The following is a 24554-nucleotide window of genomic DNA, read 5'->3' as shown; positions in this document are numbered from 1 at the left end:
AGAACCGTTCTTAAGTGGCCAACACAGTTCACATAAATATGTCACAGTTCAGTTATATAGTGGAATACTGTGCACCTTCTTAAAGTTGCTTTATGGTATGGGGAAATGATTACAATATGCTGTTAAATTGAAAAGCAAGAGTTTTTTTTCTGGCCACAGATGACAACATGGGTGAGTCTTAAGGATTTTATCCTAAGTGAAATAAGCCAGACACAAATGGACAAATACTATGTGAGTCTTATTTATGTGAGTCCAGAAAGTTGTATTTACAGAGATGTGGGTACCAGGGGCTGGGGGGAGGATGACAAATGGGGAGTTGTTTAAAGTATAAAGTTTCAGTTTCGCAAGATGGAAAAATTAGCACACCAAAATGAACAGAGGTAAGACTACTGAACCGTGCACTTAACAATGGCTTAAAAGATTTGTAAAGCTGGAGATAGAGATGCTTTTTTAAATCCACACAGCAATCAACACAATCAACAGCAAAACCCCAAGATTCTGTTTATTCCTCTGGCTGCTAGAATATGACAGTGAATGAGAACAATCATTGCCCTGGGTTTCAGCGAGCTGACACCCAGCAAAGAGACTTGTGAATGGAGAAAATACTAGAATAAATGTAAAATTCAGAGAAGAAATACTTTGAAGGAGCTGCTTGCCATGCCTTGGGCAGATTAAGCTGAACACTGATGTGGCCCAGGACTGAGTCCCTGGAAAGTGGGGGAGCTCACCATCCAGTGAGAGGGGAGGGCAGTCCCTGTGGCGGGAGAGCAGGCCTTTACCCGTGATTTCATAAGCCCCTTGAAGGATGTGTGTCCCTCTTCATATCTCCAATTGCCTTCACTTGGGTTGTCAATGTGTCTGATCATCTTCCCACACGTCTCTGCTGCCCAACTTTTCCATGTGCATTTGGGGGCTTTTGGAGTACAGGAAAGGCTTTAAAACACTACTTTATTGCCCAGATCGGTAACAGTGCTCTTTACTTATTTATGTTCCGCCTTGTTTCAAACAGGATTTCAAGCTGCTTACAATTCTGTTAACATATAGCATGCTGGAATGCCTTGTCACTATTGAAGTGACAGGGAGAAGAGCTGGAGGAGAAAGGAGAGAGAGTTTCCTACCTAGGAGCAACCTTGTCTTCCTTGTCCTGCCATTTAATCTGAATACTGACAGTTAATTGTCCCCTTTATATACTTTGTCTTCTGAACTCTATTTTCACTATGATTTTCTCTGTCCTTTATCACTCTCTCCCTTAAAATATATCTGTTTGCAGGCTCTCCCTGGTGGCACAATGGGCTAAAACACCGCATTATGAAGCTCTCTGAGGACACTGCAGCACAAGTTCGATCCTCCACCAGGGAGCTGAACCACATGACATGGCAGACCTCTCCTGACCTACCCGCTGCTCCCCTCAACAGTGTATTTCAGTACATCTGCCTGTTCTGCTCCCCACTCTGTCTCTGGTGAATCTTCTCACCGCCCCTGCACGTCTGGCCTGTACCTCAGTTCTGTAAGCATAAATAAATAAATCATAATATATATATGTATATATATGATGTGTGTGTATGTATATATACACACATATATATGCTTTTTCTGTTGTACCATTTTGCAGCTTTACTCACCCATCACCCCTCCCCCATAGGGAAGACATCAAGTCTGCTCCAACACAGAGCAGCAAGCCTCTGCACAGTAGGCCATCAGATGTCTGAGAACCAGTAGTTTCAGCAGTTGTGTGGGCAGCTCACATCCACATCTAGTGACACATCCTCAGCAGGGACTCAGAACACAGTTGCCAATTTGATTTATGGGACTTATTATCCCAAGTGGCAGCAGAGAATAGATATTGATTCACAGGCTTTAAATAAATAAGTGGATGCACCATCCAGAAAGAACTATAAACAGAGGTGAGGGGTTTGTAAGGCAGTGGAACCAGGCATCATAAAGAAAGGCTAGTTCTCTTGCAAACTGTCCCAGGAGAGTCTTGGAGGGATAGGGGCGGGCGGCAAGTTCAGGCCACATCCAGGGCTCCATCATATCATGTCAACGGAGGGACCTGGGGTGAATCACAGGTGAAACACTCATGAAGAGTGTTGACCAGTATGGGTGTATACATACATACATATGTGCCATATACATGTGTGTATGCGCACACACCACCAACATACTAGGTACATGTGTGCATGTAGGTATGTGTGTAATTATCATATGAGCATGCCATGTACACCTGTACATGGGTTCATTCATGCATTCACATATCTGCACCAAGATCATGTATGAATACAGATTCACACGCACATGCTTGTCCTTAAGCACATGCGTTCTACACATGCAGGTACATGTGCTGTGTGTGTGCGTGTGTGTCCCAATCTCTGGTGCTTAGTAGATGTTTAATAAGTGAAAATGCCCTCCTGTGTCACTGCCCTTCTATTCCACCTATGCAGCACTGAAGAAGTGCATATAAGAGTAAGTAAATTATTTCTAAAACTCCCCCATAATGTTCTTTATATTAATCTCAGACTTTTTTCATTCCCACTGGCTCAATACTCCCACCATCACTAGCAATAATAACACTTTCTCCTGTAAATGACTTACAATATGCTGCAGCTTCTGTGACCATATGACAAGTTCCCCCAAACTTCCCCAAGTGTAGTAGCATAAAACAACCACTGTTCATGAATTTTGTGAATGGAGAATTCAAAGAGAGCCTGGGGAGGGGTGGGGGGCTGGTCTGTTCTGTGGCATGTGAAGCCTTGTCTGGGAGACTGAAATCTGGGGGGCTCCTCTGTTCATGTGTCTGATGGGTGTTGCTGGTTGGTGGCTGAGGACTGAGCTGAGGCTGTCACCTAGAACACGCGATCTCTTAGCTCCATCACAGTATGACTGCAGGCTTCAAGGCCAGTGCCCTGAGACAGAGCCTAGTGAAAGCTGTCCCACTGTTTATGCTACATGGTGCTGTTGGTCTTCATTCTTTGGGTGAGGCAGTACAAAGCTCTGCCCAGGTGGAAGAGGGAGGACATAGAAACTCCCTTTTGATGGAGGGAGGTTGTGTTGCATTGAAAGAAGAGGATTCACAAGGATGTGGCCATCTTCAGGAAATGCCATCTGCCTCACTATGTGTCATGGAGCTGAAAGGTCCTTATTCCACAAAAACACCGAGGGTCTAGGTATTATCTCCATTCTAGAGATGGACAAAAGTAGGCTCAAGAAACAAAGAAACTTACCTCGGGCAATTAATGTAACTTCTCTAAGCCTCTACCAGAATGGATTCTAATGAATCTGCAGTGCTTATGCTCTTAAGGGGATAGCTGAAAGGATGAAGTCAGGGAAGGTATATTGTGATTGCTAACATGCTATATGTGACTGCTCCATGCTAATGCAAAGCACCGGCCTGTATTGTGGCAGCATTCTTATTTCCTCACCCTCCACCTAAAACCATTGTTACCCCTATCCCTATAATCACAAAGGCACTAGGATTCCATCCACATACCCTCAAGAGAGGGCAGCAGTACTTGTCAAAGCATTTTGCAGGATAGGCTCACTTTGGAGCAGGACAAGCGCTTTCCCTACCTGTCCCCATCTTGCAAGAGGAAAAGAACCTTGGGAAGTATATAGTTTGTTTATCAACTCCCAATGGGTCACCCTCACTAACTCGTACAGTCTGTTATGGGCAAGAAGCCTTTTGTTCATCCTTAAAAATGGCTGTCTTTGCACTGTGGGCCTCTTCCCTGGGAGAGGAGGAGGGGCTAGCATTTTTGCATTAGTGCATGGGACCCAGAAGGACCTTTCACTTCTGCATGGATCAAGGACCATGGTGCCAAATCACTCCTCAGAGGCTTCATTCCAGGCTTGTGTCCTTGTTGTTGATCCACCCGCGAGGTCTAAGGGCAGCCTTTAAGAGAACCCCCCTTACTATGCTGTGCATTACACAGACGATTTACTCTCCTGTTAATATGATTCAATTAGGAGAGGGCAAGGGGAGGACACTAACTGCTGGAGCGTGTCTCGAGGAGGACTCAGCAGCACTCTCATTTCATGGCCCGTTGGGCTGGCTGCTCACAGAGCTGGAGGCAGGATTGAGGGAGGAAGTGGCACTTTTAAGGAGGCACCACCAGGCTGTGCCCACTGACTTGGGGCCTGGGGCACCTAGGGTGGTCTCCCAACCTTAGGCAGTCAGTGACTGTATGATGGAAATGAGCTCTCAAGTCTTCGAGCTGCTCCAGGCTCCACAGAGGCAGCTCGGCCTTGCCATCTGGAGGAGCCGTCTTGGAATCTGGCTCCTGCCCAGAAAGCACAGTAATGGTGGCCCAGCCCCACTTTGAGTTTCTTCCTCTGACCATTGGGTAAAGTGAGGGATAGAGACAACAGACTATCAGCATCAGGCCTGAGATTTAGGAGCAGCCCAATATATTTCTATGTTTGAGTTTTAATCCGTAAGACAACTCCTTCACAGATAAGGAAACAGAGAGAAAGCTAGAAGCATGTCTTGGCCTGCAAATGCCGACGCTCACCTGTCTTCTTAATAGCAACAAATCTCTACGAGCCCAAACTACACCTTGACCATCTCCGGGAGGCACCAGCCCCAGGTGGCTGGAAGCAGCTGTGAGGCTCCCACTGCTTCCAGCTTCTGCTTGCTCCGTCTTTAAAAGGTTGGTTTCCCCTACCCCAAGTCCTCAATATCTCTCACCCTCAGCACCATTCTAAACAAAGTTTTTTAAGTTCCAAGAACACAGATGACAGCACTGAGGCTCAGGGAGGTGCAGTAACCTGCCCAAGGCCACACAGCATGAAGCTGCCAGAAGCCAAAGGCAGGCTGGTTTGGCCCCTCCAGTGGGCTGGGTGTACACCAGCCCTCCAGTGTCTGACAGCCTCACTGTTCCAGCATCCCTCCCTCCCTCAGGTCAACAAAAGAGGAATCATTTCCCATTCCTGGCTTCTCTGCCAGCCTGGAGAGACTGAGTGAAAAAGAAACATCCCCATTTAGATCAGGGCCGTGTTTCCTGGTCTTTCCCAGCTTCTCAGTTTTGTTGTCTGTTGTTTGAAGTCTTGTTTCCCAGGAGATTGTGGGAATGCAGGTGCAGAGGCCTGGGGGCAGCTGCCCTCCCTCCTCCAGCCTGGGTACCTGCTCTCCCAACTTGGCGTCCCAGGGCTGTGTGCTCAGACGTGACCATGTTTGGGCATGGAGGTTTGTCCAGATGGAGACCAAAGGCCGCTTCCCAGGAGACGGGCTGGGAGCCCGGACTTCCTGCCTGCAGCTCAGGCACCTCTCTCGGGTGGGGGCTGGGGACCAGGCAGAAAGAAAGTGTCTGCCTGTCCGAGGCTCCGAGGCACCAGGGAGACTGTGAGTACTGTGTCATCCAGAATACCTGGGGAGGTGTTTCTACAAAGACAGGACAGAGGAGACATTTCAGGGAGGGAGGCAGCAGTGGGCACTCCCTTCCTCGAGGGGTGGTCCACCCAGATTCTGGGCTCCAGGGGACTGACATCCCTGTCACTGGGGATTAATACTGCCTTTCCCTTAACCTGGTGGCCACTTGGGGGACAGCCTGGCTATTTGGAGGGTGACTCTAGCAGCTCTGCTCTGGCCTCCAGGTTCCGGCTGTCAGAGTAGTAGGATGACAGCAGTGTGAGCAGCAAGGCTGCCTTGGCACTTGTCCCCCAGGAGAAGGGGGACATAGAAATTGGCTGAGCAAGAGCACTGGAGACTTCTCCCCCAAACCTTCAGGGCTTCCTTTGTTGTTAACAATGGCTAATATTAATCAAGGGCTTGCACTGGGCCTGGCTCTAGGATAAATAGGAAGATTTGATTTATCATTTGATCTTTATCAAAACTGTCTGGACAAGCACTATTAGTCTTATCTCACAGTCACCTGGGTGCTAAGTGGCAAAGCCAAGAATTGATTTAAAAAAATATATTTTTATTGTAGAAATATTGTTTTGAATCGTTTGTATTTTAGAAGTATAGGATGCCCCCCTGTAGTGTTGCTTCCATAGCACCCCAAGCCCCCAAGCATCCACAGCCCACCACGGTGGACTGTATTCACCACTGAAGTCCCTTGTGCTCAGTTCTGTCTTTGTTCCTGCCCTCTGCTTCCCACTCTGGTAGCTCAGTTCTGTAGTCTGATTTCAAGGGTTGGTATTTTTAGTTTGGTTTTATCTGACCCCTTTTCTGTTTTTTCTATATTATTTAAAAAATATTTTATTTATTTTTGTGTAGAACTGGGGTGTAGGCCAGATATGGTGGGAGGGAAGAGGATTCACCAGAGACAGAGTGGAGAGCAGGACAGATGGATCTGTTGAAATACAGCGCTGAGGGGAGCAGCGGGTAAGACAGGAGAGATTGTTGCGCCTTATGTGGGTCAGCGACCTGGTCTGGGATGGAACTCAGGCCACAGTGCTGACAGCATGATACTGCTGAGGCTTAACCTCTACATAGCCCTTAACCTGTTATTGTAGTTTAAATGTTCATATAGGTGTGGGTTTATTTCTGGGGTAAAGACAAGATATTTAGCTATTCTTAAAACTGGGAAGTTCTACCTGGATTTTTTTTTTTTTTTAAGATTTATTTGTGCATAGAGAACTGGGGTACAGGCCAGAGGCTCAGGGGCGGCGAGAAGCTTCACTAGAAAGTGGGGAGCAGAACAGGCAGATTGACGAAGTACATTGCTGAGGGGAGCAGCGGGCGGGTCAGGAGAGGTCTGCCACACTATGTAGTCACCTCGAGGGCAGGCGGGGATTGAACTCATGGGGAAGTGGCTTTAGCTTCTTAGTGCTGTGCTTTAACCCGCTGTACCACCAGCGTAACTCTTGCTCTAGTTACAACCCATTTTTCCAGTTCAGACCTGGGGGATGGCACCAGTTCCCATCCTTCCTCCTCTGAGGCCCCTCATCTGGATGTTGAAAGCTGACTTCCTCCCCAAGTCATGTATCCAAATAGAACCCCTAGCATGGTTCTGGGAGGATTTACACAACCCTCCAAGTCCACTCACTAGGCATAGACAATAATCTCACCACCACACCATAAACAGCTGGGAACTAAATAAGCTTCAGCTTTGCCACTCTCTCCTAAGTTCCCAGACCTGCTGACATCAGGCTCTGCCATTTCAGCCTCAGGAATGTCTGGGACTGAGGAGGAGGTGGAATTTGGAGGCGGGTTAGCTTGGAGGGCAGGTACTTGCCTAGGACACCCCTTCACAGGCTCCTCAAGACACTACCAGGAAAGACTGCTTTGCTGTGGGTACCCAGCCCAGGTCCTTAAAGCAGATCCCCGTTGGCCCCAAAGATTTGAGGTCCATATCTCTGGGGCAAGACAGGTGCCCGTGGCCCCTGGGGCATTTTTCCCATCACTGGGTGCCATGTCCCTTTACCTGTGAAAAGGTGGGTGGGCTTGTTACACTGGAACCAGGTGACCCATAATATAGCCACCCCGTTCCCACAAGATCACAGGACAGAAGGAATAGGGTGGGAAGGACTTGGACAGAATGTGTTTCTCTATCAAGGGAAAATCTTGCTCCTTTGTGATATAACATGTCTGTTGAAATGCACTTCTCAGTACCCTTAACAAATGCCCTCAAACTGTCACTGGCTGTACTCCCTGTCAATCATCCGGGTTGTGATAGTGCTGCCGGGCTCTGGACTCATCTCTTTAGGACAGTGGGATGGAAAGCAGAGGGTCAGGCTTTCTGACTTGGCGCCTCAAACAGTCTGTATTCAGGAGAGAAGCCTAAGTAGAAAAGACACCACTTTGCTAAACTCTGGTCTAGTAATCCTTCTGGTCTAGTAATTCCTGATCATTCAGTAATTTAGAAAAATAACATGTTGTTTACTTTAAGGACCTGCCAGGGAAAATAAAGTCCTTTCTGATCGCTGACTAAAGTTTACCTTAAAACAGAGAAACCCCTAGGACCTTAATGTCTTTGGTAGGAACATCGGGTAAGGTTACCTTAAACAAACCAACCAAAAACAACAGCAAAGGATTTACTGGATGGCTTTGGGGCAACTGGCAGAGCAGATGGGAAACATCCACAAGGCACAGAAGCCAGACAGGCTCTGGGACTCCAGGGGGCACACAGGTGGCAAGAGTCACACCCTGCAGGGCTTTCCATGGGCTCACAGGGGGCAGGGGTGGAAGGAGATGGGGACAGGAACCGAGCAGGGGAGGGCAGGACTCAGTGTGTACAGGGGTGACAGCAGGGGGAAACGAGAAAAGCTGCCAGCTACTTCCCCCTTGCTCCTGGGCCCCTGGTGACTAGAACCCAGAAATGTGAAGGCAGTTGCTGAGGCCACCATAATACCTTCTTCCTCTCTTAAAGGGACAGTGGCCTACAGGGCCTGTGGCTGCCTTCTGGGGCCATCTGTAAGCTGCCCCTGGCCCCGGCAGCTGACTTGTGAAATGGCCCCCGTTGTTCTGAGACAAGCGTCCTAGGACAGTGAGAACACACTCCACCTATGTGTTCACTGTATTTTTGCATGTCGTAGTGTTAGTTTCCCGTTGCTGCTGTTGTCACACATCAGTGGCCCAAAGAGCAGTGGTCTCTGTGCACACAATTCTAGAGGCCAGAAGTCCCAAGTCACCCAGGACTGGAGGGTGGCGCGAAGGTGTCGGCAGGGCTGTGCTTCCTGGGAGGCTGTGGGGAGCAGAAATGGTCTCCTGCTGCCTCTGCTCCTGGAGGATGCATCGCCTGCTGGCCCTAGGGCCTCCGTCTCTGCCTCCGGGCCACATCCCCTTCTCCTCCTCTTCTATATCTCATCTCCTCCTTTTCCTCTGCCTTACAAGAACCCTTGTGATTACATTCAGGGTCTACATGTAGGACAATCCAGGAACATCTCCACACCTCAAGACCCTTTAAGTCTGTGATCTTAAGTAACTTTTACGTGCCCCAGAGCTGAAAACCTGGGTATCTTGGGGCCACTAATAAAATTATCACATGCTATGTGACCTTGAGCAAGTCACTTAACCCCTAAGAGCCACAGGTTCTTTGTCTATAGGATAGGGATGACAATATTTGCCTCTGTTGAGTTGGTGGGAGGCTTCTATGAGGTCAAAAGTTCTGTGAAGTTGCAACACTTTTTGTATAAAAATAGAGGTGATATTCCTATTTAAGCACCCTTCCTGCTCACCTGTCTTCCCTTCTGTTTATTACCTGTCACCTGTGCTGATGTTCCATCTGCTTGCCTCGATGGTCCTAGAAATGATTGCGTCTCCCAGGGGACATGGGCAAGAAGCTGGTGACGGCCCAGAAGCGGGGAGAGACTCGTGCACTCTGCCTGGGTGTAGTCATGGTGCTGGCTGCTGTCATCTCCTACTACATCCTGGGCACCACCATGCTTCCCCTCTACCAGAAAAGGTACGTCACCCTCCTGTCCTTCCCCTCTCTTCCCACTTCTCCTCTAAGTATGTGGGTTCTGTGAAGAACCCAGCCTTCTTCCTATGCTCCTCCAAACCCTCCCACTGAACAGGAAGGTATGGAAGATCCTCATTTTTAGGGTCAAAGGTTTAAGTGCAAAGGAGACTAAATTGAACTGGGTCCTGCTTATTTGGGAGTCTGGGATTTGGGGATAATAGGCCTAGAAGGCCCTTCTCATAAGGAACAGCAAAGGATAAAAACAGATAGTCCAGTGTGAGCCTGATGCCAGGAGGAATCACACAATCTCATAGCTCATCTGCACAGCCCAGTAGTCCCTTTGAAACCTGTGGTCAGGTGAACATCTAGCCTGCTGTTGAATATTCATGACCAGGATCCTGTTCATAACTTCACTACCTGCTGGGACACTATTGCCTTTTCAGACTTTACTGACAAGTAGGAGGTGTTGCCGTGGAGCCAAAATCCATTGCACAGAATGCTGCTCTGGAATTTCAGGGAATATTCCATGCCCTTGTTCCCTGACATGTCAACAACTTGAGCTTTTGAAAGAGAGCTGTGAAGTTCCTGACTGATCTCTGCTCGATTTGGAATAAATGCACAGTTCTCTCAGCCTGTCCCTCGGATAAGTCTCAGACCCCTGCTGCTGACAGGCCCTTCTGTCTGCCAGTGTCTCCTGTCTGATAAATGGGAGATGAGATGGGTCCCAGTTATTTCTCATATGTGTTGATGAGGCCGTTAGCCTCTCCTGGACCTGCTCCTTCCTCACTTTTTACAACATTGGACCAATTCCAGGCTGGAATCTAACTGGAATGAGCCACCACTCAGGGAGGCACCAGGCTGGCACCCTCATCTTGCTATAAGCATCCAGCACTGAAGGAACATGCCCCCAGAGTCCTGGGCCAAGGGTAGGAATTACAGAATCAATATCAGACCAGGTTGGCCTCAGAGATGTACAAATAGTTCTCAACACAAGCTGCTCACCCAGAAATCCTGGGGTGGAGTGGGGAGAGATTCCCATGTTTAAGTTATGCCCCTAGACCAGGTGAATCAGAATTTCTCAGTGGTTGAGGTCCAGACCCCCTGTGCCTCCAACACAGCCTCTTCAGGTGAAGCGACATCCCCACCATCTCCCATATCCTCTAGTCTACTCTTTTTAGGGAAAAGAACACAAATTCTGGAAGGCAGCTCTGCTCACCACTAAACCACAATGCCAACAAATGGGCACACTTTCTGAGCACCTTCCCACATCTGGCTTCTGATCCTGTGTGGTCTTGGGAAAGTCTCTTTACCTTTTTCATAGCTTCTCCTTCTCTCTGCAAGATGAAGATGGTGTAGAGAATGGAGAGGTCTCAGACCTGGCTGCCTATCAGAATCACAGCAAGGAGCTTTAAACTCTTGCTGGTCTGGACCCCAACCGCTGAGAAATTCTGATTCCCTGGTCTAGGAGCATGACTTAAACATGGGGTTATCCCCTCTGCATTCCCTCCCACCCAGATTTCTGGGTGAACAGCTTGGGTTGAGAACTAGTTACACATCTCTGAGGCCAACCTGGTCTGATATTGATTCTATAATTCCTCCCCTTGACTTAGGACTTTGGGGGGCATGTTCCTTTAGTGCTGGATGCTTGTGGCAAGATGAAGGTGCCAGCCCTGGACATTCCTAAAGGGGTTCAAATGGGGTCTTCCATGTCACCCAGGTTCTTAGTTACATGTGTATATGTGGTCTTCCAGTGTATGGACCCAGAAAGTCACATGCCAATTAATTGAGACCAACATCCGGGACCAGGAGAAGCTTCAGGGCAAGAAGGTGGCCCAATACCCATGCCTATGGGTCAACGTGTCAGCCATGGGCCAGTGGGCTGTGCTGTACCACACAGAGGACACTTGGGACCAAAACCAGCAGGTACTACTGGGGGTATGGGACCACATCCCCTTACTGACAGCTGGGTGGGCTTGTCCCTAACTGGCACCTTGTGCCTAGTCTGCAGGGTAGAGGCTAAGAAAGATGAAGCCATTGACCAGGCACCAAAGCTGGTATGAGGTCAAGCTGGGTCTACACTTCTGTATTGGAATCAGACAAACATGGCTGAAAATCACAGTTCTGCCACTAAATGGCTGGCTGGGACAGGCCACTTAGCCCATCCCAGCCTAAATTTTCACCTTCACTGAAGTGTTGTATGAATCAATGCTATTACTTCATCCCATAAACTGCACCCTGGGCCAATGTTACCCACATGGAGAGGAACCCTGAGATTGATTCTCTGTACCGCCCTCCCCAAATCAGGGTCCTAGGGCTGGCATGACCTCTGGAAGTGAATGCTTGGGAGACTTTCCCATCACTGCCTTCTAAATGCCTCTCCTCCCAATATACCACTGCAGCCCATCCTAAAGGAAATGCCTTTGTTTCCTTACCACTCACTCATTTACTCACTCTGAGACCTAGCTCTCACTGACATCTGGAAAATGACACTCCCTCCTTTCATCCCTATAATTTTCTGTTCTCCCTCTGCCACGGATCCTTCCCAACTAGGTATTATCTCCCATCTGAGTTCTCTCCTTTTGATTCCTATAGTGCTAACACAGAAAGTGCTCAATGACTACAGAATGAGTGAGTGAGCGAATGTACCCACATGGCCAGGCATATTTTAAGAGCCAAAGTAGTCAGATGTGGCTGGAAAAACGGGCTAAACAATTTTTACAGAGACTCTGAGTCCACCAGGACTGGGGTCTCATCATCCTAGGCTCATGAGTGACAGTTCCTTTTGCCTTTGCACCAGAAGGCCAGAGCTTTACTTGGGACAAGTTTACTCCAAAAATGCTCACAGTGCTGTTTTTAACAGGCTGGAAACAGAAGTTGCTCCTAGTAGACTCCACTCCTTTCTAGACGGAGGTCTTACTGATTGTCAGGGATTTAAATTAAAGAAAAACAAAAAAAGAGGGGAATATTAATGATATTCCAGTAGTGTATGAGCTGTGAGGCTAGAATCTCTGCCAAGTACTATTAAGCTGTGAAATTAAAACAAGATCAAGCAAGCAAAGTCTCCTCAACTCTGGCCATGCATTAAACCCACCTGGGTCTTAAAACCAAATTCCCCACCAAACCAACAGAAACAGAATTTATGGGCACAGATGGAAACATAGGATGGGCCTAGGTAGAAAATGGATTAGTGGGACTAGGGATTAGTGTCACCTGAGAGCTTTCCGGGTGATGCTAAGTTCCAGAATATTGCTGTGAGCAAATGGGAGTCTTTAAAGGGTCTGGAGTCCTAGTGGTACAGAGGAGTGGGGGTTCAGTTACTGGGCAGGGAGGTGAAGCAGCTGGGCAGAGGATGGGTCTGCATTGAGGATGGATGCCCAACTGTCAGAGTTTGAAAGCCAATAGGATGGGAAGGGGCAGATTGGCTGGGATGGAGTAGGGGAGACAGTAAGGTTATGAAGAAGTGGGTTTGGGGGGTACAAGGTGCTCACACCAGTTCTGTATTCACTAGAGTGACTCAGCTCCATGTAATGGAGGTTTCAAGCCCACCTGAATCAGAACCTAAACATTCTGATCTTTCCCAAGGATCAAGAAGCAAATTCTATAAGACTGGCAGAAGTGATCACTGGTACTGGGAGTTGGGGGAGGGGTGTTGGGACAAGGCTGGCAGTTCAGAGGAGGGAGATGCCAGAACTTCCCCTGAATGAGCAGTCTGTTGCACATGAGACATGCCAATCTGGCCCTGGAGGGATGGTGATGGCTGCCATGGGCTATTCTATCTTCCCTCCTGTGGTTCCCAGGCATCACCAGGAGCAGAGCTAATGCCTCTCTTTTGGGACACAGAAAGTGCCCCCATGATTCTGCCAAGTAGCTAAGTCAGTGGGTTAGCCTGCCCCTCTACTTTGTTTAGCTCTGAGATGCAGAGGTCAGTGTTCCAGGCCAGAAGGGGGTGCCCTCTGGAATCACATGCCAGGCCAGGCTGGGCCAGTTTGTCTCTCCCCACCCCATTCAGAGAAAGGGAGCTGATAAGACTGCTCTCAGGTCCTACGAGCCCTTACCTCAGCTCCTAAGCCACTTTCTACGGTCCATTCTGAGGACAGTCACACTGAGGGGCTCAGGGGAGCATATGGGTCATTTCAGATGCTTCAAACAACTCAGAAAGGTTAGCTCAACCCAGGCCAAGCAGGAGAGGACACAGCAGGCCTTGGGCTTCTGGGGGTTGGTCCTGCAGAGTAAAGTCCTGTGAGTGTCTCACCTGGCATAGAGCACCCACAGTAACCCCAAGTTGGCTAAGGTCTCATGTCAAAGTTTGCTCACAGACCCCTCTTTAAGAAGGTAGCTGTTGGTTGTAATGTCATAGTTAAACGTACCATCATCGTAATCCTCACTAGTATCATTCCTTTATCAAGCGCTTTCAGGTGCTGGGCTCTATTCTACACGCTTTTCATGCACTGACTCATCTAATCCCCATAATTCCACTGAGCTGGCACCTCATACACACATTTTACAAGACTCAACAAGGCTGTGGCACCTATCAATTCCACACACATGGTTAAACCTGGTTTTATCGCCACAGTTTTGCTCAATGAGCTAGGTTACCCAAACCAGCTTTGAGACGAGGCTTTGGGGAGACTCGGTCCTCTCAGCTCAGCATTCTGAATCCACCTGAGACCCTTCAGTGCCCAACAATTTGAATGCCAGATTCTTCAAGCTCCAGCTTCTCTCCCAGCCTCAGCTGGTTCCTGGCTTGTTGGGGGCATACTTCTGAAGGCAGTTCCTTCACCCCTCAGCCTGTCAGAATGCAATACTTTCCTCCTCTATTCCAGTAAATGCTGTTAAGTCAGGTAGCCGTGGAGCCTCACAGGTCCACAGCTATAGGGGTGGGGTGAAGATAATGGTTTAAAACGGGTGAAAAGAGCACAAGGGACTATGGTGATGGTTCATGGGTGAACTGGTCATGGGAACTCCTTGGGGACCAAACAAGAGTGGATAAAACATACAATGTATGAAAATGAAGAACAATGCAAACAAATATATGTATATATATATATATATATATAATTTCACAAATAAATAAATCAATCCAGGGAGTAGCCAGGATCTGGCGAGAAGCTGGCTCAACAATTTTACATGTTTTAATTTTGGACATGATGTCATTAGGAAACTGGTCTTCAAACTTTCCTTTTTCCTTCATGTAAGAGCCTCCCGGTTGTTGGGTCTTACCCTCAGAGTAGAAACCTGTGCTATAGGGGCCTCTCTGGTGGCACAGGGATTAAGTCTCAGTGCACTGAGACTTTTAGAACAAAAGAAACCTGTGCTATGGCCAACCCTCCAGGAAGAAGGTGGAGATCACGCTTGTAGAGCATCTCCCAAACCAGAGGCCAAACAAGGTCTCTACTGTGTCTTCTCTTTGGAGCCTGCCAGCTGGACCTCATCTGCCCAGGCCAGAAGGTTTGTAATAACAATGATCAGTGGCAGACTTAAATGTGCACTGGGCTGCCTGCACAAATGCATTCTCATTACATGCAGGCTCTCTTCCCTTTGAATCCTGGGGTCAAACGTCAGCTTGCCAACATCTTTGGTTTTTGTTCATACAGGTTAGACCTCAAACGGTCTTCCACTCACATTTTTACCTGTAGGTTAAAACTGCGAGTGTTCACGTTATAAATTAGTTTTTTGGCTTCTCTGGAAATATTGGCGACCTGCCTACAACAGGTCTTTGGATCCAATGTGTCTATGGTCCAGGTGAATGGGTGACCCCAGGCTGCATGCATCTGCTCTCTCTACTTCCCCAGGCCCCACCACTCCCTGATGATCTTCCAGGGCACCAAGGTGTCTGGCCCCAGCCATCGCCCTCCTCAGTTTACTTGGTGTCACTCGGCTTGAGCCTGTGAGTCACTGAGCACAAGACCTATGCTCTGAATTCAAACATAGAGCCCACTTGCCTTGGATCACACATGGGTCTCCTCAAATTGTTAAGTTTGAAGTCCTTTAATAACAGCTTTTGAAAAAGATATTGCAGTGAACCCATTTTAAGGTTGAGAAAGGGTAATAAGCCACTCAATTATGGTTCCTTAGCCAATGGAAGCCCCAGGCCTGGACTCCAGCTAGGGCCCTGCCCTGCGCCCAGTGAGCAGCTGCAAGGCCACCATACCCACAAAGGGCACTGTGAGCTGCCTCCACTGCCAAGCTTTAGACAGAGTCCTGCCTCCTATCAGGAGCCTGCCCCCAAAGCTGTCATTCTGGACTCCAAGCCAACCCCTAAGAAAGAGGAGTTTCCAACCCCTGGCGCTCTTGCTTCTCCCCCTGCAGTGCTCCTACATCCCAGGCAGCCTGGACAACTACCAGGCAGCCCGAGCCGACGTGGAGAAAATCAGAGCCAACTTCCAGAAGAACCAAGTTTTCGACTGCTTCTCGAATATGCAGGAGAATGACACCAGGGTCCTGCACACACGCCTCTATGAGCCCCGGACTCTTCTTTTAAATCTCTTCTGGCCCACCTTCCTGCTGACTTGTGGCCTCATCATTATCGCCATGGTGAAGATCAACCAGTCCCTTTCCATCCTGGCGGCCCAGAAGTAGACCCATCCATGCCACCAACCCTGTCAAGGCCACAGGCTGTGGTCCACATGCACCTGTCTCCTTCCCCTGCCATCCTCCCACTACCTCCCTTGAACCATTCACGATGGCTTTCGAGAAACCTTTTTGGTAAGTCAGTTCCTGCTCAGGAGTATTCAGTGGTTCACTAGAGCCTAGGAAAGTTCAAGGTCATCCAGTCACAGCTCTCCAAGACCTGCCTCCATGCAACAGACTGAGGCCTCTCCTACTGCACCCCTGTGCCCTGCGCAGATGATGATTTCCACCGCTGCACCCAAGATGATGATTCTCACCTCTGGCCATGAGGCCTGCCTGTCCTGCCCGGGCACCTGTCCTTGGCAAACCTCTTCCTCTTTTGACTCCCATTGTCCGAATATTAGCAATTTCCACATTTAGGGAAGGACACTCTTGTTTTCCGAATACTAGGTATTATTACATTTTTACTCCAGTATCAACAAATATATTGAAAGCAACAAAGGCTATACAGAAAGATACTAAAATAGATCAAAACGCTATCAGTGAGATGGTGGCTAATTTGAATTTGAATTTTCATCCCTTTTTTTTGTACTGGTGGGTCCTTTTCTATATTTTCAAAAACAGCAAGGTTGGGTTTCATTGTGTTTGTTTTTAATCTGAAAGGCAACTATAGATGTTATTTTGGGGGAAAAAAAATTAAAGGGTGAGCTCCTTTCAATTCCCTGGTCACCAAACAGATGGGAATGAGCTGGGGGGGGCGGGGGGCTGGGTTCCAATCAGAGATGGGCTTTGAGAAAAACAATCTCAACCCTGTAAGGGGGAAGCAACCATGTAGATGGAGATTTATGATTCACTGAAGGCAGAAGTATGAGGCAAAGAAACCCTGCCAGGAGGCCCATCACAGACCTGAGAAAGGCATCATTGGAGGAAGCTGTCACCTCTCCTGTTAATGCTCCAGGAAGTATTCCTAGAGCAATGGTTCTCAAAGTGTGGTCTCTGAGCAGTGGCATCAACATTCAATGTAGAACTAGGAAAACTGCACATTTTCAGGCCCCTGCCCAGCCCTGCATAGCCAGAAACCTCAAGAGGGTGTGGATTGGTGAGGTGTAGTGGAGTGGGGTGGGGGACAAAAGACGGGGCAGCCCTCTGTGTTACCAATGGTAGTGGGCAATTCTGATGTATGCTTAAGCATAGCCCTGTCACCCAGCTCTTCAGAATAGACAACTGGCTACTGGGTAGCAAAGGTGCTGGGCTGGGTGCAAAGTTAATCTGTTGTCTCTAAAGATCCCTCTAGAACTATGATTCTAGTGCCGCTTGTCTATACAGATGCTGCCCTTTATCTCTCTGATTTCCTGTTGAGGATTCCCTATTGAGCAGAAAGACTCTTTCTTTAGGGAGAGGGGAGGGCTGAATAATGATCTGGCATATAGCAGGTTGCCATGATGAAAGCTGTTGTTAACAACAGTAGTATGTAACCTGTAGTCAGAAGCTCCCAGAAGACATTAAACCAGTCTATTGGTATATTAACTATATTAACTATTGGTATATTAACTGTTATGAGTTAACAAGTTAGAGATATTGGTGCTTATTCATAATATGATGGGTTCTGTGCTAACCAGGGTGCCTTGTAAAAATTCAGCAAGTTGCTACTGAACCCACCCATGGATGAGGAGAAGCAATACAGCACAGTGGTTATGCATGAGGCCTTGTGACATGTCCGTCTGGGCTCAAGTACCCTCTTGTGCCATTCACCAGCTTGGTGACTGGCAAATATCCTCTCTGTGCCTCAATTTCATCACTTTTAAAATAGGAAAAAAAAAAAAAGTGTTCCTCCTTAGGGTGATTGGTATTAAATGAATTATTATATAACATTTTAGAATAGCGAACACGGTAACTACTATTACAAGATATTATAAAACAATGAGGCTCTAAGAGGTCATTGGCCAAGGTCATGCATACAGTAGGTCAAAGGCTGGGAATTAAGGCTATACCATGTGATTCCGAGCTGGGCCTCTCAACCACAGTGCAGGAGCAGATTCAGCTGCAGGCCTCAAAGACCCAGCCACCCGTGGACAAGGAAAGGATGTGCACTACTTCTCTGGAATCCACTGGTGGTCTCATGCAGGCCAGGGGTACTACAGGAGGGCTCTTGAACATTGGCACCTGGACAGCTGTCACTTCTAACCAGAGAGTCCTGATGCACCCCCACTCCCTCCAGGAGATATGACTTCCAAGGGGAGGCAGAATATCATTTCCCATAGTTTTCCCTCCTGGACTCAGAGAAATCTCAAGAACCCTCTGAGTCTTTTAAGAAAGTCTGTGTAATAGTGTACTGTCTAGCTTTGCAAGATATTGCCACTGGGAAAGGCTAGGGAAAGGTACTAGGGATCTCTATTATTTCTTACACATCATGTGAATCCCTAGTTATCCCAAAATTTTAATTTTAACTTAAAAAAAATCCAAAAAAATATAGAAAGTTCCCATGATGCATTTCATTTAAAGGGTCTCCTTTGCACATGTATCTGTATCTGGGGTTGAAATACACAAGAACTCAGAATAACCAAACAGGCTCTGCAGGAGGAAATGACCACATCCCTCTAGAAGCATTAGTACCTGGGGGTACCCAACCCCCCTATCCTGCTCATTATAAACAATGACTTTCATTTGCTGGAGCCCAATGCCGCCCTCCTGTCCAACAGAAACTGGCCACTGCTATCAAATCCCACACCTACCTGCTGCTCACAGAACTTCACCCCCAGGAAGAGGGTGAAATAATGGGCATTTAAGTGTGATGAGTTAGACACAGAGGGAAAACGTTTTTGAAATAATGGCTGCCTGGGAGCAGAGACCTGCAGCAGTTCTCAATAAATCACTTTACTAATGAGCATCCAGTGCTTTTTCTCACATGGGCCAGAGACTCACAGCTGAAGAGTTGTACCTGGAGTGCTCCTGAGTCCAGGCCCTGGAGATGACAGGCAAGGATGTGGGGAGGAGCCAAGATGAATCAGACTCTGAGTCTGCCTTCAAGAAGCTTTCACTCTTGCTACTCTCTCTCTCTACCCCAGCCACTATTGTTAAAAGTTCCTTCTTCAGAACTCTCCTGCACTGCTGGTGGGAATGCAAACTAATACCACTACAAAAAGCTGTTTGGAGGTTTCTCAAACTGCTAAAAATGGAGCTTCCATATGAGCCAGCAACCCTACTCCTAGGTATCTACCTAAAAGACACAAAAACACTGATTCAAAAAGACACCTGCACCCCCACATGTATTGCTGCTTTGTTTACTATAGGAAAGATATGGAATCAACTCAAATGTCCAAAAATAAATGACTGGATTAGAAACAGGTGGTACATATACACAATGGAATATTACTCAGCAATCAAAAAGATAAATACATGCCTTTTGCAGCAACATGGATGGAGCTGGGAGGGATCATGCTTAGTGAAATAAGCCAGAAGGAAAAAGAGAAATATAGGATGGTTTCACTCATGGCAGTAGTATAAAGGAACAGGGGGTAAAAATAATAATGAACAACTATATACCAAAGACATTTTATGGAGGTGGAATGGGGAATGGAATAAAAAATGGGGGGGTGGAGTGCATGGGACTATGGTGATGGCACACGGGTGAATTGGTGGTGGGAAGTCCATGGGGATTACAACTGAGATGGAAAAAAAGACACAAAATGATGTAAAAAGAGGGCCCTCCCTGGTGGTGCAGCAGGTTAAAGCACAGCACTAAGAAGTTAAAGCATCTTCAGCATGAGTTCAATCCCTGCCCGCCCCAAGGGTGACCCACATGGCACAGCAGACCTCTCCTGATCCGCCTCCTGCTCCCCTCAGCAGTGTACTTCGTCAGTCGGCCTGTTCTGCTCCTCACTCTGTCTCTGGTGAATCCTCTCACCACCCCTGCACCTCTGGCCTGTACCCCAATTCTGTATGCATAAATAAATAAATATTTTTTTAAATGATGTAAAAATAAGCTATTATAAAAAATTTTTTAGAAGTCCATTCATGGGGACGAAACTACTTTATGCAAATTTTAAAGATTACTAAAATTCTAGTTTTTGTGACTTAAGGAAATGATGCCAGTCCTCCACCTCTCCAAATCAACAAGTCTATGTCCCAACTCCTTGGCTGAACGGATTGTAAACTGCATTTATTTTATTGCTAATTGGCACTTCAGGCTGGTGTTTAACTATTCAACGTCCTTTGGTTTAGTATTGCATTTGTGGAAGTTTGAATTATATAAATTATTTGCAGAGATGTTGTCTGAACAAAATAAAGCTGGTGTGTACTTGCCAGTCACTGCCCTTCCTTTCAGGCCCAGGAAAAAGAGAAAGACCAAAGCAAGATCAGACAGGCACAGAGAAAACTTACTACAATCTGGTAGAGTAGTTTTCAAAGTGGGAAGTTTTCATATGAATATTAAGATGTTATTTGCTTTTTTCATTCTCCTCTTTTCCCAGCATTGGTGAAAAAAAAATTTAGAACTTAGGTGCTATCACAACAGACTGAATACAGAAGCAGATATGAGAACCCAGCTGTCTTCTGTTATGCCAGACATCAAAGAGATTTGCAAAAATGTAAAAACAATGCCATTTTTCTTGATAAGGTTTTGGGGAAATTTTTGTAATTATTTTAATAAAATATGTATATGACAATATGTTAGTCAATAGATTTATTATTGTAGTTTTAAATAAATTATGCATAATTTAAATGAAATATTCTTTGTTTTAACTTCTGAAATGGTAATGAGTAGATATAACCCTTATAAACCAAATCTCTTTGGGGTCCTCGATATAGTTTAAGATATTAAATAGTTCCTGGGCCCTCCCTGGTGGCGAAACAGCAGGTTGAAGCACAACACTATGAAGCTAGCTGCAGCCACTTCAGCGTGAGTTTGATGTTTGATCCCCACCACGGAGGTGACCACAGGGCGCAGCAGACCTCTCCCGACCTGCCCATTGCTCCCCTCAGCAGTGTTCTTCGTCATTCTGCTTGTTCTTTCCCCACTCTGTCTCTGGTGAATCCTCTCACCGTTCCTGCACCTCTGGCCTGTACCCCGGTTCTGTATGCATAAATCAATCAATCTTTTTGAAAAAGATATTAAATAGTTCCTCAGGCAATAAAATCTCAAACCTGCTAACTTAGCGCATCCAGAGGTAGTGTCCCTGTTCCCCTCATCCTTGTCCTGTGAATGTCCAAGGAAAGTTCTCCCCTAGACTCCATCAGACTTCCACTGGGGGCCAGGTTTCCTAGCCTTCCTGCCTCCTGTTCTCTCTTCCAGAAGAGGGCTGCTTTAGAGTACCTCCCGCCCCCCCTCCACACACAGAAGCTTGCTTAGATCTTCATGTCCATTCAAATACAAAGCTCAGCTTCTTCCTCCACATCAAAACTCTCCCCACTCAGATAAAGCCAGTTTCCTTAAAGGTTTCTGAGTCAGGAAGAGGTGTATAGTGATACAATGTGAGTAACTCCCTAATGAATGGTGAAGGGTGGCGATTCCTCCCGCAGATTGCCCCTTTTCCAGTAGCCAGACCAAGGGTGGCTTCACTCTCCTATAGCCTCCATCAACTTGCACTAAGCTCCCTTATTCCTGGTAAACATAAACTAAAAACAGGAACTTTTTTAGTGTCGGCAGCTTCAAGACATGTCTCCTTACTCTCTCCTAATGATACGGGCACTGCTATTCATACCACAGTGATTTCTCAAGTTCATATACAAGCACATTCTGCATTCTTTAAAGATCAGCTGGCGCTTCTCCGCTTCGTCCTCGGGTGCCTGAGCCCTGACTACAACATTCCTATTTAGTGACACTCTGTATCAGCATCTCCTGTGATGAATAACTCACTGTTATTCTTCTATTTTGGGAGTTACTTACCCCTGTACAAGAATCTGTCATCCTTAATAAGAGTCAACATTTGCTGGGCACCTGTCAGCCAGGATTCTAGCTAAGCTTTCACATGCAAACTCATTTAACCCTAACAATATCCTTCGAGGTTATTATTACTGTTTCTACCTCATAGGTAAGCTGAGGCACAGAGAGGTATTTAACTTGGCCCAGACCAGAGACTTACTATACAGATCAGATCTCCAAATCTGGACATCTTGGCTTCAGGCTCTACTTTCTACCCACCGGCCTCCTGCTCTTAGTCTCTGCATTATGTCTACAAAGAAGAATGCCATACAGAAGGCGAGGGTAGTCCCGAGAGCCTGCAGATGCCTCCTTCTACCTTCCCACAAAGTCCAGGCTCTCAACTAGTTCCCTGGAGTCTCAGTTCTGAAGAGGCAGTAGGTGTGGGGTGAGGATCATGATTTGAATCCCAAAAGTCCCTAGAAAGATTCTGATGTGGGCACCACCATGATGGATAGTGTCCACATGGTCAGCCACAGCTTGTCGATGCCATGATCACCAGCCATGCCTATCCAGTGCTAGCTGAAACCCAAACATGCCATGCTGTGGCAATCCACAAGTGGGCTGCTCTCCCAAAGATGAGGACAGATGAGAGGCTACTCTAACACGGGTCTCTCTCTGGGGCCCCTTATTTCTCTTAGGGCTCCTGCTTTCTTTTCCAAGTTCCCAAAACAATGGTTTAATAATATAGTCTAGAACTTGTCCAAGAGTTGAGAGCATGCTCATTTATCTATTGCTTTAGAGGCTTTGTTTACTATCAATGATAAAAATTGGGTCTTGGGGCATTTGCTATTTAATCTCTCTGTAACTCTATTGGTTGCTTGTAGAATATTCCTAGAAACACCTTATGTGCAAGTGTCTTTAACTGTGATTTATAAGCTGTTGGTTCTTTCTCACCCATGGAGTTGAAATTATCTGAGCCACAGACTAGAACCTCACTGATCTGGAGAGGACAGATGACTCTGAGGGTGCCTGATGACATGGGAGCCTCTTAGCCAAGCTGCCTGAGCCCCTCTCCATTCTAGATCTCAGCCCTAGGGGGATGGCAGGCACACCCCCACACACAAGTAGATGTTACCTGCACCTCCATCTGGTCCTGTGCTCCAAGTATGTCTAACCATCAGTTCTTTTCATTCTCTCAGCACATTATAATGACTTTTTTTTTTAACCATTCTTATATTTTGGGGGTAAATTTCAGCTTTGTATGACTTTGCTCTAACAACTCAAAACAGTGTCTTTTATTTGTTTTGGAAAGGAATGTTCTGAAAAATGAGAGCTCAAGTCTGGCTTGCCTATGACTTCAGGTCATTTATTCTCAAAGCCTTCATTTCCTCAGTTGGGAGATGAGTGCAACATCACTGGTTTTGTAGGACAGTTGTGATGATTTCATGCAATAACTAGTGGGAACCATCCCACACAGTGCCTGGACATAAAGGATGCACCCTAGATGTTCAGTGTCTCTTTGAGCAAATATATCTCCTGATCATACAGATTCTCCCCTGAGCTCAGGGGCCTCCCTATGGTCCCCTTTCTGTCATGAGCAACTCCCACTTCTCTTGCTCGAGCACTGCTGAGGATGCCCTCTTGTGTTATTCCTTTCCATCCATTTCGAGTTGTAGTCTACCTTAAAAATTCCAGCACAGATGGCCTACATTCCTGGATTTGCTTTGACCTTTCTTGAAACTACCAATACTGTGTAAACTTAGTTCTGGAGAAAAGAAGTACCTGCCCACAGGGACCACATTCGTGCCTTGTTGAATCATCTCAGGGTAAAAGGACGCGTTTCCTTGAGCATCTACTCCATGAAGAAGCGTCACCACTGACAACAATAGGTCTGGCCAGAATAATCCTCCCAGTGTGAAGCAGACAAATCCTTTGGCCCAGAAATCAGCTTTAATTGGAAATTAAATTGCATTTCTATGCCAACTGCAGGATGCCTATATCCACAGCTAATTTATCAAGGTGATGCCTCATCTCCAGGAAGCCCATGGGAATAGAGTGACTGCATCAGCAAAATCACAAGCTTGCAGCTGATGAGAAGAACATTCTTTAAAGTGCAACTTGGCCCTTTACTTTCCTCGTTTGAGTTTTGTGTGTTTATTGGCTGCCTGCTCCGTGCCAGGCACTGTGCCAGGACCTGAGATGTGGATACCAAGGAGACTGGCACTGCACTCTAGTTGCTCCTGGGCCAGCAACAGAAAGAATCACGTAAGCAAAAGATTTCAAAGCCACAGCACTTTACTTAGTTATGCAAGGTTGTATAGCTTAGGGAGGCAGAGGATATTTATGAATAACTTTAAGGCGAAATATTTGATTTCTATATTTAACACTATACTAGTAGATCGGAATGATCGTGGGTGTGCCAGCTTTATTCTTTAAGCCCTTTATTCATTCATTATTCCTCTAGGCAACTATAAGAAATAAATGCACTCTGATTTTCATTATCCTCATTTTACTGATGAAGAAAGAAAGTAACTTGCCTAAAGTCACAACTGCCCAATTAATAGGCAATGCAACTAGGATTTAAGTGGTCATTTCTTATCAGAGCCAATGACTTCAAACACTACATTATATTGCTCCTTTATTTCTTCTGACTTCTTTTCAAATGTCCAACTACAGAAGAATTGCAAAATTAGTGTTGTGAGCATGGATAGCCTTCACCTTAACTCATCAATTATTATCAATATCTTGCCATGCTTGCACTCCGTGTGTGTGTGTGTGTGTGT

The 24554-nt window shown here is 46.7% G+C and overlaps 2 protein-coding genes across 3 annotated transcripts in view; one reads left to right on the top strand and one right to left on the bottom strand.

Annotated features, from left to right (window-relative positions):
* KCNIP1 (Kv channel interacting protein 1) overlaps positions 1–24554 on the bottom strand; it is a 346136-nt gene that overhangs the window by 306369 nt on the left and 15213 nt on the right. The window lies entirely within an intron of this gene.
* On the top strand, positions 9211–15920 carry KCNMB1 (potassium channel subfamily M regulatory beta subunit 1). The gene is made up of 3 exons (XM_004679206.1): positions 9211–9344; positions 11093–11264; positions 15651–15920. The coding sequence occupies exons 1-3, from the start codon at positions 9211–9213 to the stop codon at positions 15918–15920; spliced, it is 576 nt and encodes a 191-aa protein (XP_004679263.1).

The sequence above is a fragment of the Condylura cristata genome, unplaced genomic scaffold, assembly GCF_000260355.1.
Source record: "Condylura cristata isolate star-nosed mole 26May11 unplaced genomic scaffold, ConCri1.0 scaffold00008, whole genome shotgun sequence".
NCBI lineage: Eukaryota > Metazoa > Chordata > Mammalia > Eulipotyphla > Talpidae > Condylura > Condylura cristata.
This window is presented reverse-complemented; position numbering and strand designations above follow the sequence as displayed.